At 43.3% G+C, this 17,411-nt stretch overlaps 1 protein-coding gene across 1 annotated transcript in view; it reads right to left on the reverse strand.

Annotated features, from left to right (window-relative positions):
- CACNA2D3 (calcium voltage-gated channel auxiliary subunit alpha2delta 3) overlaps positions 1-17,411 on the reverse strand; it is an 889,480-nt gene that overhangs the window by 510,282 nt on the left and 361,787 nt on the right. Inside the window, exon 5 of the mRNA XM_025197140.1 lies at positions 8,675-8,837. Within this exon, the coding sequence (XP_025052925.1) occupies positions 8,675-8,837 (163 nt within the window). The remainder of the gene's footprint in view (positions 1-8,674; positions 8,838-17,411) is intronic.

The following is a 17,411-nucleotide window of genomic DNA, read 5'->3' on the forward strand; positions in this document are numbered from 1 at the left end:
AGGTTTAGGTTAGAGATCAGAAGGCAATATTTTACAGTTAGGGTGGCCAAAATCTGGAACCAACTTCCCAGGGAAGTGGTCTTCGCCCCTACCTTGGGCAAATTCAAGAGGAGGTTGGATGATCATTTGTTTGGGGTCTTGTGAACCCAGCATTCATTCCTGCCTGGCAGGGGGTCAGGCTTGATGATCTGCTCAAGTGTCTCCTGACCCTCACTACTATGAAACATGGACAAGTGAAGTTCTTCCACAAAAATGCTTATAATAAGGGGAACATATCATGAAAAAAGCAATTATAATGATGCGCACATATTAAGTAGATGTGTATTATCCATTATTCATAGTACATTACAAAATACGTGAAAGTTGCATAGCCATGACCGCCTACCGGAGTTTGAGTGGAAAACGACACAAAATGGTCAAATGATGCACGTGTAAGTAAAATTATCAAAATGGTGACCAGCACATGCTTTGTGAGCTTTTATTTCACATAATTATGCTAGAATTTTTTAATGTTATAAAGAGCTATTATAAATAAGCTAAGATACATAACTACTCATGCACTAGACACTTCTACATGCACTATTAATGCACCTGAATAAACTCCAGCACAGTTTACACTGGTGTCAGCTGCTTCCTAAGCACACTGTCTTCATGTGTGCCTGGGACTGCAGTAATTTGAGCCAAAGAGGAGCAGCCCTGGGCTTTCAGCCCCATGTTCTAGGTGGTAGCATTGGGTAGTGGAGGGACTGGCTGGGGCATGAGGATGTTACAATACAAGGCTAGTAGACAGGTAGCCTCCGTACCATAGGACCCTCATTCCACAGCCAGCCCCAGCAACAATCTACACAATCTTAACACTACAGATATATCAATAAAACATTGTCCAACTCATTGCTGTCTCTGTCTTACTCTCTCTCTCTTTATAGTGGTCTTTTGTTTTCCTTGTGGAGGAATTTCCTTGCGAAGGATTTTGGGGTATTTTACAGAGTGACTTTGGGATTTTTTTTATCAGGGTTTTTTCAGTTTTCCGATAGGGAACACTAGAAGTGCTGCTTGGGATGCCAGTGGCAGGACCCTGCATGCTCAGAGCTGGCACCTTCGACCCAGCTGGCTATGGCTGACCTCCTGGGCAAGTGGGGCCAGGAGGATATGCTTTGACAGTTCAAAGCAGGTCACCACACCCGGAACATTTTCTGGGCAATAGCTGCCCAGATGGCCTAGCAGGGAGCACATGTGGCAATAGTGCTGCACAAAGGCCAACCCTGCAGCCACAGCCCACTGACATCTGGCCCAGAGAGGCAGATGCCTCTACTGGCTGTGCAGTCCCCATCTGGGTCCAGCAGGTGTGCAGCAGGTCACAGCCAGACAGCAGCCCCCACTGCCAGACTGCTGCAGTGGGTATAGGGTGCAGGAAACTCTCAGGGCTGCTTCAGCAGTCCAGCTGGCACAAGGGGTAGTGTCCCCAGGTACCAATTGGCTGGGCCCCAGAAGCTCCTAAGAGCTAGTAGCCCTGAGTTACTTGCCAGAGTGGCTTTTTATACTTTTGGGGGCAGGACAGGGCAGCTTTTTATACTGCTGGGGGCAGCACAGGTGCTGGCCCCGGGCTCTAGCTCCCCCTGGCTGTAGATCTGTGAGGAACCAGGCAGGATTATTTTGCCCCAAACGGCACAATTTGCTCCACAACAAAGTGCATGTCCGAGCATGTGCACTGTAGAAAAAAGCCCCTGCTCAAATCTGCACTGCTTCTATTTGAGAGGCTGCAAGTGCATGTGCGGACGCGCCCACTGTGTGCAAATCTATTCTGATGTTGGACTTATTTGCCTTCATTTTGTATTAGTAAAGATAGACTTCAAACTTCTGGGCACCAGACTATTTCTTTTCTTTAATAATGCAATGAGCTATGTTTATGTAATATTTAGATAATCATAATTTCCTTACTCCCCTCCTTCTCTTTAGATGACTAGACATGCATGATACAGCTGTTAAGGGGAATTAATGATCAATCCATCCCGGCCATCCAGTTCTAATTTAGGACTGTCAGGGGACCTCCACACAAATAGATTTCTGTCAGCTGTCACATCCATGGGGGACAGAAGCAGGCCTGGAATACAAGTTTCCTCCGAGACTTTTCCTACACCCTTCCACTTATACTCAATCACTTGTTCACTGTTTAAAGTAACATCATAATGTGAGCCTTAGCACCACATCTATATCACATTCAATAAACTGTCTGCTTAAACAGAACATGTACGATGACCGAGTTGACAGATTTCAAATTTCCACACTTTTTAAACTCTTTAAAAACCAAACAGTATAATAAACAGACATTTTCCAGAGACATAAAGGTGGCCCATTCCCTCAAACTGTTTTGCATTTTAAATAGCTCAGTGCACCAGCAACTATATACAAATATTTCATTTTCCTCTTAGAAATGAAACACAAACCCTGTTCTGAAATAGATGAGAGTTGGAAGACTCTTTTCCGTGGGCTTGTCTACACGTGCATTTGCTACAGAGTGGGTTTATTCTAAAGGCATCTACATGTGCAGGGATGTGGGAGAAGATCTGCTGCTCCTGGCAGCAGCCTACTCCCACCCCCACCAGCCCTGCATTGGCCACCTGCAGCAGCCAGGGGGTGTTCTAGGCTCCCCCAGGGTGCTAACCCAGGGGCAGACAGGGAGCATAGCTGTATTCTGGTGCCATCTCCTGACTGGGGGCTAAAAGAGTTCTCCCTACACCTGACAGATGCCTGCTGCCAGGGCAGGCTCCACCACCAGAGCCCGGGCAATGACAATGTCCCCCTGCCTTGGCAGCAGGAAGCTCCTGGCCCTCACTCCCCAAATGTGGACAGGGGGCTTGGAAAGAGCTTCAGAGGAGGGGCAGGTCCCAGCCCCCTGCCCCGATCCACCAGTGGGGCAGCTAGCAGCTGGGCCCTAGCTGGGCAAGATTTTTCCACCCAGCCAGGGCTTCACTGCTAGCTGCCCCACAAGCAGATTGGGGCAAGGAGCTGGGACCTGTCCCTCCGCTGCAGCTCTTTCTCCAAGCTCCAAGCCTGGATCACCTGCTCCATGATCATGGGGAGGGTGCTGGGGAGCTTCTTACCAGCCCAACCTAGCAATCATAAGGCAGGGGTTGGGAGCCTATTCCCTGCCCACTTCTGCAATTGTGAAGCTGGGTGGGGAACAGGCTTCCAGGCTATTCCCAGTTCCCAAACCATAACGACAGGAAAGGCTAGGAAAAATCTATAACTTTTATAACATGTACTTGCACATACAAAATGATTAATGATCTCAAGAACTAAAACATTTTCTCAAATGGGTTGCATGGTTTCTTAGTAAGTATGTTTATGTAGACAAAATGAGAAAGTGCTTATAGAAGTGCTAGAGTGACGTAGCCATGACAGTCCAGGAATTACAAGAGAGGCAAAGATTTATTGGAGGGTTGATATCTTTTGTTGGACCAACTGTGTGGTTGAAATGAAATTAGAGAAATAAAATTAGACAAACTTTTGAATGCAAGGCATTCTTCATCAGGTCTGAGGAGGGAAGTCAGCATAGCAACAGTTGACAATTAAGAACAGAGAATAAAGCTGTCAGGCTTGGAGGGGAGGAAGCTACCAGGGACAATAGACAAACAATTAGCAGAAGAAAAAAAAAAAGCTGAATTACTTCAGTCTGTTCCACCAAGATAAAACTAAGCAATTTGCAGTCCTCCAGAATCCCAGGATGCACTACTTCCAGCCACCCCACACTCAGATGAGGATACAGCCCAGGGGCACAGACACAAGTAACAATCTGGCTACAGAAAGTGGTCTATAGCTATGACCAAACACAAGTGCACAGCTGCAGGCAGCTTTAAAAATGGCCAACCAGTTGAAAATCTGAGCCTTCATTGCATGAGGGGTCAAAGGAATTTGTTTCAAAACAGCATGTTCTGCAACTTGTCTGCCTGCCAGCCAGCCTGTTGCTGTTTTCAGAATGGGAGGGGGGAAAGGGAGTGGAGGGAGTTCAGTCTGGGTGCTTTTCAGCCCCTGTTGGAGGGTGGGGAGGGTGTATCGAAGCCCCATGAGGTGGCTATATTTTAAGCTTGCGTAAACAGCCATTGCTTTTTGTAGCAGGGTGGGGTCCCTAGGGGCAGCCATGTTACCCCTAGGCTACTTAACCATGCCAGTCTTGCCCTGCAGGCACCCTCTATCTCACCCGCCACATATTGTTGGTATAATTGATATAGGGAAGCTGCCCTTCATCTTTGTGTTTAGACACGGTCTGGCTAGATCTTACGGAACCCTGTGGGTCATAGACCCTTTGGTGTCCCACGCTATGGTGGATGGTTCCTGAGTCTCTCAGCCTTGTGGGCTATATGCATGGCTCCAAACCATCCCTTTACCATGCCCCAAGCCTCACAGATGGTATTGACATTGTCTCACCTAGACCTCATAATTCAGCCCCCTTGTCCTCACTGGGCTCTCAGCAGCCTGGTTGCCATGCCCTCTCTGGCACCTGGGTCCCCAAGCTGTAGTGGGCCCCCAATGAGGCCTCCTCCTTCCCCAAATAGCCTCACCCAAACCACCGGTGTTATTAGACAGCAAACAAACATGAGCCCCTGGGCTATAACGTAACATGAAGTTCAAGGCATGCTCTGCCCCTTTAAAAGAGTAGAGCTTCTTCTCTAATATTAGGTGCCTAGTGCGTGAGGGTACCTTATGGGCTCCTGGTGCCCCATTAGCCCTAAGGGTAACATATCCAATGGCTGTAGCATCTCTCAGCCCGCCCACCCTTCCTTCCTTCCTGAAGGCTCCTCCCCTTCAGCTACTGGTAGGGAGCTGACTTGCCTGGTCCCAGCCCTGGGGTTTATATGGGCCCAGGGCCCAGCCTCTTCCCGCAAGCTAACCAGGTGCAGGTGCAGCCAATTCCCTCATTAGCCAGTTGTCATGGCAACCGGCACCTGGGCTCTTATCTGGCTCTTTGTGTTCACTCCCTAGGCAATCTCTGCTCTAAGAGGAGCAGGCACCTTAGTGCCCTGTGACACTTTTCTAAGACTCATTTAATACTTAAGTATGCCCACCCCACAAAACAAGGATAAATTAGAGAACTAAAATTATATAGAAATTTTTCTAAAATAGGTAACAATCAAGTTGTATTTAGGAACTGTCTATGAAACAAATATACGAAGAAAATGATTGCATAAGATTTTAATGCCAAAGTGTCCTAAACAGACCAAAAAGGGAATGTATGTATGATAAAGTAAGTGTGCCTGTGCCTGTACGTCAAGGGTAGAAGGGAATAACTAGAGCTATACAGAATTCCCATGTAATGAAGCAATCAATTTACAGAGCAGGTGGCAATACTTGGTTCTGCTCTACTGGCTAATTATTATAACCGCAATCAATGGTGATAACTTATTGTTCTGAAATTCTATTAATTAAGCTTCTTAAATACAGAAAGCTTTCAAATTGGATGCATAACATTTTCCTAGTTAAAATAAAGGCTATATCAAAGTGTTGGCCTCTATCTAAGTACACTGTAATCTGGATCATTCATATCTGAGTGGTTCACAACTCCCTTGGTTCCCAGAGGGTTGCCAAATTAAGAATGAGCTGCTCAGCTGTCTGCTGTGGCTTTTATTTCAAAGGGCACTACTTTTCCCCTCAGCTGGAGCACCACACAGCTGTTCACTTTAGCTACACATAGCCCTAGTTAATTTGAAAATCCTCATTTTTGCGGGGGAAAGTAAGGAACTTAACCCTGCAAGGAATCTGGGTTCTACTGTATTTCAGACTATGTCTATGGCTGAACTGCTGATTCTCCAAATCACCATCGAATCTTCAGTTTTGGATTCAGCTGAATCGAATTGGGACAGTGATCCGAATCAATTAATCTATTCACTGTCCCCAATTTGGGCCGAATCCAAATCCGAATCAATTATGGCCTATTTCGCACACCCCTACTATCTACTACCTATACCTTAGTCAAGGGTTTGATTAACTTACCAGCACCCTACCACTGTTGTCAATGAACATGAGTATGGACTGCCAAAAAACTAAGTATATGGACCACTGCGCTTGGCTGAGGACAAAGTTTCTCAAGTTAATATGAACATCCAAGCTGTAGCCATATTCCCATAAGAAAAATGTCAAGAGTAATCAAGATTTCAGCAGCTGAAAGAAATTCAAAAGACTAAAATGCATTTCTGCAGCTTCATGAAGTAATTATTTTGGCTGGTCCAAATTAGACACAGGGGAACCAGGAATCCCACCGGTATGCTCACAAATCTCTCTATAAACAACTTTTGCTTTACTGGCCAAAACAAGACTTAGCAACCCAGCTGACTTTGGCCTGATTGTGGAGTTCATTCAGGTCCAAAGAAGGGCTTGGTATATAAATATGTTGTATATTATTTAATAGTTTCATTATAATAAAGTCCTCACCACCTCAATTTTCAGACCAGTTAAAATTGCTCTGTAGTAAGGATTGTTTGAGCATTTCTATATTCTTTTGCAACCATATTTTCCTTTGCTTTATTCTTCTTTTAATAAGGACAGCATATGTATATGGCAATTCTGGAATGAATTAATTTAAGAAGAAGCATAAGAAGAAAAATATTACTATTTTTTAAGAAGTGTCACAGAAATCATTCAATAGCTTTACAAGCTTTAAGTATTTTCAAAATCTCTTTAAAATATTCCATTTTAATCATTTCTCCAGGAAGCTCTGTTATTTGTAATCCCTAATTTAAAATGTTTCTGTAAGGTTTCTGGGTTCTCAACAGGCTCCATAGTGGAAATCACATCTTAGAAAATAAACTGTCTTATTATCACCTCCTTTCCCAATACAAACTATTTATATTATTTCTCCTTTCTTTCATGATTACATAACATCCCTGTGTGAATTAGCAAAATGTCTAATGTGGTATGTACTGTTAGGAAAGTATTTAATCTATTTTTAGCTGTCTTTTAATACCTTTCAAACAAGGAGGAAGAGCAAGATAATGTGATCAGCCAGCTTGCCACAGACCACTGACAAGTGCTCTGTGGTCCACAGTTGGAAGTTTCATATGATGGTGGGGGCGCAATGACATGTTGGTGCCCTGCTCCTGCCTATTCTGTTGCCACTCACTGACAAGCCACCCCCCAGCCCTGCTGCTGCCCCTCACTCTGGACTGCCTGCCCCCAGCCATGCCAGTGCCCATCACTCCCAAACAGTAGTACCCTGCCCCCCCTGCCCCTTGCTGGTGCCCCTCACTTCTGACCCACAGCTCCCTGGCACTGACAGTGCACTGCACACCCAACCCACAGCCACCTGTCAGATCTCCCATGCCCCTCACTCCTGATTCACAGCCCACTGCTCCCCTCCAGCCCTGGCAGTGTCCCTCATTCCCTACCCACAATCCCTGCACCCCTCCCAGCCCTGCCAGTAGCCTTCACTCCTGATCCATAGCCCCCTACCCCCACAGCCCTGCCAGTGCCCCTAACTCCCAACCCACATCCTCCTGCCCCCCAGCCCTGCTGATCACCCTCACTCCCAAATCATAGCCCCTTGACCTGCCCTCCAGCCCTGCCAGTGCCACTCACTCCCAACCTGCAGACCCCTGCCCCCCCAGCCCTGCTGCCCAAGCAGCTCCCACATTACTCTCTTTCTCTCTCTCTCTCTCTCTCTTGCCCACACAGGAAGCACATAACCCCCGACAGCCAATAACCATACTCCCTGCTCCCAGCCCAAAGCAGCTAGCCCGGGAGACGAGAAAACCCAGACATTTGCTCTTATTTTAAAAACCTGCCCAGACGCAGCACAGGGGTCCAAAAAAGAGAACATGTCTGGGAAAACCTGGACATATGATAACCCTAAAAAAGGGGTAAAGAGGAGGTCCCTGCAAGAGCCCAGGTGGGCTCCAATATGAAGAGAGTGACAGAGATTCGAAGACTATAGAGTAAAAAGACCATAGAGGGGCCATAGAAGGCATGGTGAGCAACTGAGCCATGGTAAGCCCAGAGTGGGCAGGGCACAGCAAGGTCCTTACAAGAGAGAAGAGAGCACAGAAGACAGGGAAACAGTGAAGCCTATGGTTGGGACTGGAGGGCCAAATGGACTACGAGAGAGAGACAACAGAGCATGAAAGTAACGCCCTCATGAGCCATAAGCAGCCTCCCTTCTCAAATTAATATCTACTCTGAACTAGATCACATGGTGGGCACTAGAACAGAGAACTTTGCTCAGGATGAGTTCCAGGGTAGGAAGAAAGAAAAGCATAGCACCTGTCTTGTGACAAGCACAATTCCTCAAAAGGGTTTCCCACCCCACTTTGTTCCACTTAGAAGCTTCATTTAGGCTAACGGTAAATAGGGAATCTAGTTGGTGAATGACATTTTAAGGCTGGTTAGCTAATCTGAAAATCCAAGAAAGCAATTTGCTACAAGAAATCTTATTTTCAGTCATAGAATGTGTGCTGTAAATTGACTGTATTAGGTCACTAAGTTACAGCCATGTTAAAAAAAAAATCAGAACTGTAGCCCTTGTCATCTTTACCATGTCTGAAGACTAAGAGGGAGTCTAACCTTAACAAATCATACAATGTGTTGTTATTGAATTACCATATTTTATAGCTAATATTATAAGCTAATACATTTCTAAAATATCAGAAAGTTGTGGGATGCTGAATGAAATGAGACCTTCGCTTACCTTTATTATACATGTTGGTTGGTACTTGGACATCGCTCAGGCTAATGTTCACAGGCAAATTATTGAAGTGGTCATTTGGAACTAGAATGAACTCCTTTCCCAGTTCCAAGTAGTTTCCTTCTTCATCCCGTTCATTTATGAGAACAGCATTGAAATATTCATACTGCAACAGAAGTTCACATTTAGTTACTTTTCACATTATCTTATGCAATTTTCTTATGTTTTAATTCATTCATTCATTTACTCAAATACTGAGCAACTCATTCACTTTTCTGTCTTCTCTAGAAGATCATGATATGAAAAGCTACATATTTTAGTTCCTCTAACCACTGTTGGTAATACTGGTTCAAAATTCTGAACTGACAAAAATCTCCTCGGAGTTTAATATTTCTATGAGTTAAGAACTGCTATTAGTGGTGAATTTAGGACTTTATGAAACAAAAGCATTCCAACTGCACAAGAGAAGTTGAAGGAAACCAGCAAAAATTTGAGACACACCAGAATTTCATACCCCTCTTTTTCCCTCAGTTTTTATATTTCTTCAACCTTCCTTGAAGAAAAGAAGTTATTTATTTAATGCTGAACACCACAAGGTCATATAACAAAAGGCACCATAAAATAATGCACAATCAACTTCTAGTTTAGCACAGGCATTTAAACCCAGATTTGATGTTTTTTTCTGAAAAAAGAAATTATCATTTGTATGTATACAGACAATTCAAGAATCTTTGGCTTTTTCTGGACAAAACCATAACAAGATAAGCAAAAGCAATTTAGATAAAATTATTGATTGTTTCTGACCTAACTCAGGCAGAAGTTGTCAAACTCAATAGGCAACACACAGTAGCATAGTCTTCCTCTCCCCACTCAGATTTGTATTCTCTCAGATAGCCTTAATCTTTGGCATCAACAAAAATATTTTCATGTATTTGTTAACTATAGTGGATCAATATAGAATGTCTTTGAAGAACCCCATGAAGTTGAATCCTAAGTTACTGCAATAAATAAGTATAAAATTATAAATAATATTGGGGCACATGGAGACTTTATACCCTATACTGAGAAAATTACCTTTATTGGATTTTATCTCAATATTTATTAGGCCGACATATAGCTACAGAGTTTATAAACTTAAATAAATGATAGGTAACAGACCCATAGGTTTTGAAATGCTGCCAGTATTTCTCAGCTGTGTATGCAACTAGTTTTACTCAGCAAAAAGGTCACTAGTATCTTGCTATTTATTGCAGTTGTATTTCCATTGAGCAGTATGACAAGAGTACTCAATATACCTAGAAAGAGCCATAAAACATGTTTCCCACAGATCACTCATAAAGCTATTCTTTCAAAATATTAAACCTATATTTTGGTCACCAAGGAAAAAAAGATGTAAACAAAGCTACTATATAATAATTGTTACTACTGTGTCTCCTCTTAAAAATCTACAATTGTTCATTCATTCTTTCCATACGCTATTTTTCACATACAAAGAGGATGGATACATATTAATATCTGAAACTGGCTTTAAAACAAAAGCATCTGATACCATCAAACCATTGACCTAGTTGCTGGTAATGCCTTCTCTTGGGAGTGTAGGAGCCAACAAGGTTAGTTTACCCTTTTGGCCTGCAATAATCCCCCTCCTCACACCCACAGGGTGTCCACAAGAGTTCCCATGAAGTGGGGAGGACTACACCTCCCTTATTTCCTAATTTTCAAAGGCACCACAGCTACATTTCTAATTCTGCTAGCCCTGACAAAGCCTCCCCAGCTAGCTCTAAGGTCACAATACGGGTGAGGTCCCTGTGCTACTTAAAACTGATGGATCCTAATAAAGTCATAATAAATACTATTTGCTTATTTAATCATAAGATTTTAAAATGAGTGAAATATAAAGTTCACTGCACAAACACAATGAGACTTTATTGATTTTATTTTAAAGACTACCATTAAAATATTCCATAAACATGTAAATCAGTAACCAGCCATAAAAGCTAGACAGTAGAAGGTCAATTATCTCAGCTAACTGAGATCCAAATCTGTTCATAAAATCAAATTCCTCAGCTGATGAACCCTGTATTAAACAAAGGAACTCCAGCACCACAGCCTAAAGCAAGTTTTTCAGTTTTTTCGTTATTTCATTGTTTTGGGGTTTTTTTCTTTTCTTCTTTCTTTTTTTTTTTTTTTTTTGTAAGACTTGTTCTCAGGTGTTCTCTTAGTCAACACTGCACTTGCTGTTGCCACATAGCACCACACAACGCCTTGCATTCAGATAGCTGAATGATTTGGATAAACAATGTTTGGATAATTGACACACTGCTACTGTAATTATTACATTGTACCTTCCAGGAAACAGATTTGTACTGAAGTCAGCAATCTTACCTTTGCATTTTATTTAATTAGATACAGGGTGAACCTACATGTACAATTAATGCTGTTTAATCTTACTGCACAATAAATTACTGCACAGTAAGCCAGCCCTGGAAAGGCATCTACACATGCCCCCTGTTCGGAGCAGATTCGCTGCTTACAGGATTAAGCAGATCCAGGCATGCTCCTGCTCTGCTCTGACCTCCTTTAGCAGCGAGGGGGAGCTGAAGCTCCAGATGCAGCTGCCTGGGTGCCAGGCATTTCCAGGGGGCGGGGGTGGAGGGGGCTGGACCCTGCTGGTCTCCAGAAGGCTGGCCCCCTGCTGGTCTGGCTGACCAGGAGCAAATTTGTTCCTAGTCGGCATCTGCACATGCAATACTGCATGTTAGCTAATGCACATTAAATCTACTATTTGTTAATACAGATAGTAGATTTACTGCACATTAGCATATTTTACTGCACAGGAGTTCAGCGCACAGTTACATAGTGATGCTTTACTGCACAGTAGATTAGTCTACTGTAAAGTAAAGCATCTCATATAGATGTGCCCACAGTGAAGTACTTCTGTTCTAACTGGGATGTACAACATTGACTTCAGCAATTCAAATGAAAACAAAATTTGGCCCATGCTATTTAGAATATTAAGATCTTGAAACAGAATGATATGAATGGAATAATATGGAAATGGTCAATTTTAGAGTAATTTCTTAGATAGTATTTTGCCAATCAAAACATGTCAATCATCAATAAAAGCACATTATTGGCATACATTGTTTTCTTTCATCAAAACGTTTATTCCTTTCCTAAAGGGATTAATCAGTAGACACCCTCCTTCATCATGTTTTTTTGGAAGGAAAAGTAATTTTCAATTGTAAATGTTAAATGGCAAAGCTAGCTGTGCATTAAAATTTGTTACACTGTAAATAAAATACACTAGATTTCCAATTAAGCATTTTTGTTTGCTTGTTTGATTGATTTTACTAGTATTGTTTACATAAAAATATTCCATGAACATTTCTTGAACTGTAAAATGGAAAACACAGCTTCAGGGCAAAATAATCAAATTGCAGTGCATTGTCTTCCATCAGTGATTCTAAAGACCTTAAAATCCTCAATAAGTAACAAAACATTACATTACATTGTGCTTTGCCAAAACCTATTTTCATGTAAATGTGAAACAAAATAAAAGAATATAGGCCTTTCTATAAGCCCTAAAGAACAAGAATCAGATAATCTATATAGTTCAAAAGAGCTAATGCTGAATTTAGGAAAAGGTTAGTGTTTATTGCAGGTTCTTGTGTGCTCTTTTGCTATAGCAAGGAAAACACTGCATTTGACAGCTGAAATGTGGTAAGAAGAAAATTAAAAATAAAAATTAGATTAAAAAAGTAAAAGAAATCCATCTGGCACTCTGACACTGCATTTGAGATAATGCCCTAGGGAAAGGGGAAAGTCCTATTTGCTGACAACACAGATACTGTAGCCACTAAGCTCTAAGAGAAAATGACTTCAATTTAATCTTGTCAAGGAAGGTTAATCTTTGATGTAACCTTAACAAGGTGAGCTCCCACAGTGCACAATATGACATGCCAGAAACATATTAGCCTAATAACAGCAAAATAATTATTTAGAAGTACTGCAAGACTTCCTGTGACATGACCAGAAAGCGAGATTATTCTAACTTTGTACATAAAGACATGCATGAGTGACAAACCAGAAGGTAAGCATTGTAAGGAAATCCGTTCATGTAACTTATTAAAGAGAGACCACTGAAAGTTTGTTCATAAATATTTATTTTCTAATGTATTTCTCTCTGTTCATGTGTAAACAAACTATATTTTACACACTCATTACTATGCACTAACACTTTCCTTAACATGCAGCCTCCTGAAAATTTGAGCAATCATGTTTTATTCCCACTCCTCACATAACTGACAAATTATTGGCCCCAGCAAGATCATGGAAACTTGGGAGAATTATGAGCCCCTGGTTTCATTTTTAAAGACATTTCTTTCTCTTTCCCTTGTGACAAAAAAAATTCTGAAGACATCAATAGAAGTTGATCAGTAGAGCTCTAAAGAACAGACAGACAGCTAGACCCTTCTTCAGTAAGAAACCTAAAGAGCTGTCAATATACATATTTAATGTAAAATGACTCAATATGTTTGAAGTCCATCCCAACAAATAGTGCTACTAAAGTAACTAAAATCCTTAGATCAGTCTATACATCGTGGTGTGATTAGAATAAAAGAAATCTCATGCATGGGTGAGGTTAGGATGTGCAGGTTCACTCAAACAGGCAGAAGGTGACCAACAAAGGAAAGCAGCAACTACAAGAAATGTTATTTTAGAACATAGCTACAGACAGACATTTGTGATAAATTGCTGTCACAACAACTGTTGGGTATTGTCTGATATCTTTCGACATCTATGAAGCATAAACTGCTAGAGAGCCAGAGGCATGCAAAGAGTGAAGTGGAAAAACACCTTGGAGAGCAGACCAGCACCACCAGTGAAAGATCTTTGGAGGTAACCGATCTGCAGGGGCCTGATCTGAAATAGCCCCCAATGCAGTAAGGTGCTTAGACCTCCGTTAATTAGAAGAAAGGGGTTCCACTGACTTCAGCGGGTGCCTTGGTTCATTTACCAAGTACTGTAAATGAACTATTTTACTATAGCTCAGTAAGAACTGTTGCAGATGACTGCCATTCTTTTGAATGTTTTCACGTTTTTATTTACTTCAGGGTAATGAGAAATCTTGGGATGCTTAGGTTATTTATCAACTATTCTTTAAATATTTTAAAGCAATGTTTGCTTGTTGAAACAAATATTTACTCTTCTACTTAAAAGAAAAATATTTTATGGCCCTGACTTTGCTTACGTGGCCAATACTCTCTTTATATTGTAATACTAAACACATTTCGGTTGGCTGCCTTCTTACTTAAAATTTTAAAGGAACTATATACTTTCTTTCACCTGGTTCTGAAATACTGTGATTCTCAATTTTATTTCAATGTGACATTTCTTCCGCAGGTATACATAAAGTGACTTTCCAAGTCAATACAAGAAAAATAAAGCACTTACACACTTCCCAGAACTACTAAAACCTAAATAAACTGCATGGGAAGAAAAAAATGACAGTGGAGACTAGTTAGTTATAGGGACAGTGACATACTTGTATTACAAGTATGCTGCATATTGCCATCACTTTCATTTGCCTTACCATGCAATAATTGTATACTTGCAGAGACTACACAAAACTGAGTACTTTAAGTTGTTTTACCAATACACTTGATATGTAATATGGACCATGCATTATGTCTGAAGGACACCTTTTAAAGCAGAACAAAACTACAACTAGCCAAAAACTACAGGATATTTGGGCTTTCCCAAGTATATGAAGGAATTAAGTCACCATGAACACCTTGGTAAGCTAGTTAATACATACTAGGGCTATGTGACGCTTCGGTAGCCAATTCAATTTGGAGATTCGGCCCGATTCAGCAGCTGAATCTTTGAATCTGAATTGAATCAGGAGACCCATTAAAGGTCTGAATCAAATAGGAGAAATTCAGAGATTTGGAAGGCTTGCAGCAAACAGAAACTGAGAAGAGGGAAGGGGGTAGAGTGATCTTCCATATATGGAAAAGGCTAAGAAGTGGGGAAAGCCTGCTCTGATATTGACATCTGTAGCTAGCCAGTGACTGTGATCTTTCTCTGAGTTCCCTTTCAATCACAGTGCTCTGGGGGAGAGATGTAGAAACAACATATAAAGCTTTGTCTGAAGTGATCTATGCCTTTTGTGAGCTGTGTCTCTCTTGGAGCATCAGCATCTGAAAGGTGCTGGCTTGCCAGCTAGTCTCTTGCTAGCTGGTCTCTCTTCTTGTAAGTTGTATCCAACCCTTTCCTATTTACCCTTGCCTACAATCCCTATTGTTATCCCTATCCAGTCCTTTCAACTTATTCTTCCCCCCAAATCCTCTTATTTGTTCTTGTTAGTTTATCTTGATTCCTTCCCCCCACAAAAAGAAATCTGGGTTTTCCCTGACAGTGTGTCATCACTGTGCAGGAAAGCACAACATATATTATACACACAGATTTTGCAGCACACCAAACATGAAGCGTGCTGGAAAGTCAGGTCCCAGCTCTTCAGCCAGGGGAGACAGAGGGGCCAGAGGGAGAGCTGCTAGTTCTCCTTGCCCCAAACATAGACACACCCTCTTTCCTGGCAGTGATGAGTCTTCTGCTGCTAGTGAGGTAGTAGTGCCTACACCTACACCACCACCACTAACACCACTAACTAACAGCAGCATGACATTCTCCACCCCAATTTCAGTTCCCAGCGTGAGGCTTCCAGTGGTGAGGAGGAGCTGGATCTGGAAGCAGAGGAGCTGAGGGCCATAGCAAAGGAAATTCTGGGGAAGGAGGGGGAATCTGAATTTGTGCTCCATACCTCTCAAAGTTCCCCTAGAGGCAGGTCTCCTTCTCTGGAAGGCACTTCAGAGGAGGTTGTGAGGGCATGTGGCTCAGCTCCTCTAGTTGTTGTGCCCCTGCCTGGTGAGCAGGGGGATAAGGCAGGATCCCCACCTCAACCCAGAAGCTGGAGGGTAGTGTAGCATGTGATCATTTTGAGGTGGCAGATGATCCCAAGTATGCCATGTGCTAGCACTGCCAAAGGCAGATCAGCTGAGGCAAAGACATAAAACACTTCACCACCACGGCGATGCTGCTGCATCTCAGGAGGCAGCACTCCCTTGCCCTTGTTCCTCATCAGTCTGGCACCAGTGGGAGCATGCCCAAAAATAAGTGCCCCTCTCACTCCAAAGCCCCAGTTCCCAAGAAGCAGAGGTAGGCTACCCTGGACCATTGAGGAAAGGCGGAAACAAAGGTGGGGTGCATTCCAAAGGTGAGCAAGGTCACTCAGATCACTGGGTAGATGTTTGCTCTGGATGGCCAGCCCTTCTCCTTCATTGAGCATCCAGGGTTCAGGTGGGTCATGGCACTCATGGCCCCATTGTACCAAGTGCCTGCATGCACCACCTTTAGTAGGACAGTGGTATGAGGCATGCAGGGAGTACTTGAGGAAGGAGCTGAGGAAGGCAGGTCCACAGGTAGCCTTACACTTCACCTCGCACATCTGGAGTAGCCGGGGTGGAGATCATGCCTACCTCTCCCACACAGGGCACTGGTGCAATCAGTCAGGGCATCGCTGGGCTCTCCTTCAAGCTGGGGTGATGGATGACTCCCACATGGCAACCAAGATCATGGTGACTATGACCTGCATAGTGCAGGGGTGGCTCATAGGCAGGGCAAGCTTATCCGCAGGTTCATCGTCACTGACAATGAGGCCAATATGATCAAGGCGGTGCATGATGCCAACTTTGTTGGCATCTGCTGTGTGGCACACAAGTTCCACCTCATAGTCAGAGATGCCTTGGAGGGGGACAAGGCTCCTGGTGATGGTGCCATCACTACCAGCCAGCTCATTTTGAAATGCAGAAAGGTGGCAGGTTACTTCCACTGGAGCATCAAGGGGGGCAATATGCTGTGGGACAAACAGGCAGAACTGAGCATCCCACAGCACAAGATCATGCAGGATGTGGAAACTCGGTGGAACTCCACATACTTATGCCAGAAAGGCTGTCAAGCAACAGAAGGCCACCCATGCAATGGCCTTGCTCGGGGAGATTGGGATCAGTGGCCCCCTTCACAAAATGGAGTGGGATACCACCTCCCCAATTCTGGTGGTCCTCAAGCCATTCCTTGAGGCCACTGAGAGCCTCAGCACTGGCAATGCCCTCCTTAGCCAAGTGATCCCCATAGTGAAGGAGCTTGAGAATGAAATGAAGAAGTTCCAGGGGGTCAGTATTGCTGGCTGGGCAAGCCACTTTCACCAGAGGTGCATGCACTGGTGAAGCAGCTGAAGGAGGGCATTAAAGAATAGCTGGATCCATTGCAGTCCAGCACAGTCCACGTGCTAGCAGGTATGTGTGACCTAAGGGTGAAGGGGAGCATCTGCAGCAGCAAAACCCTCAATCACTGGACAGAGGCACTGGTGAAGAGAGTCAGGGAGGCAGAAGGGCAGAGGTGGGGGAACATGGAAGAGGGGGATCCACTTTTCTGTGCCAGCACTCTAAGCTTGAGCCAATCTCCTCCACCACAGCTACTGCCAATGTGCGCCAAAGACATGGCTTCAATGTTGGGTTCCAGAGGCACAAGACCCCACTATTAGTGCATAGGCCTCAGTAGCTACCTATCTTGCTGAGGATATGGAGCCACTGCACTGCAACCCCTTGGCCTGATGAATAGAATCAACACTTGGTTGATGAATAGCAGAAAGGCTTACTTTACAAAACTAAATGACAGA

The sequence above is a fragment of the Alligator sinensis genome, unplaced genomic scaffold (assembly GCF_000455745.1).
Source record: "Alligator sinensis unplaced genomic scaffold, ASM45574v1 scaffold391_1, whole genome shotgun sequence".
NCBI lineage: Eukaryota > Metazoa > Chordata > Crocodylia > Alligatoridae > Alligator > Alligator sinensis.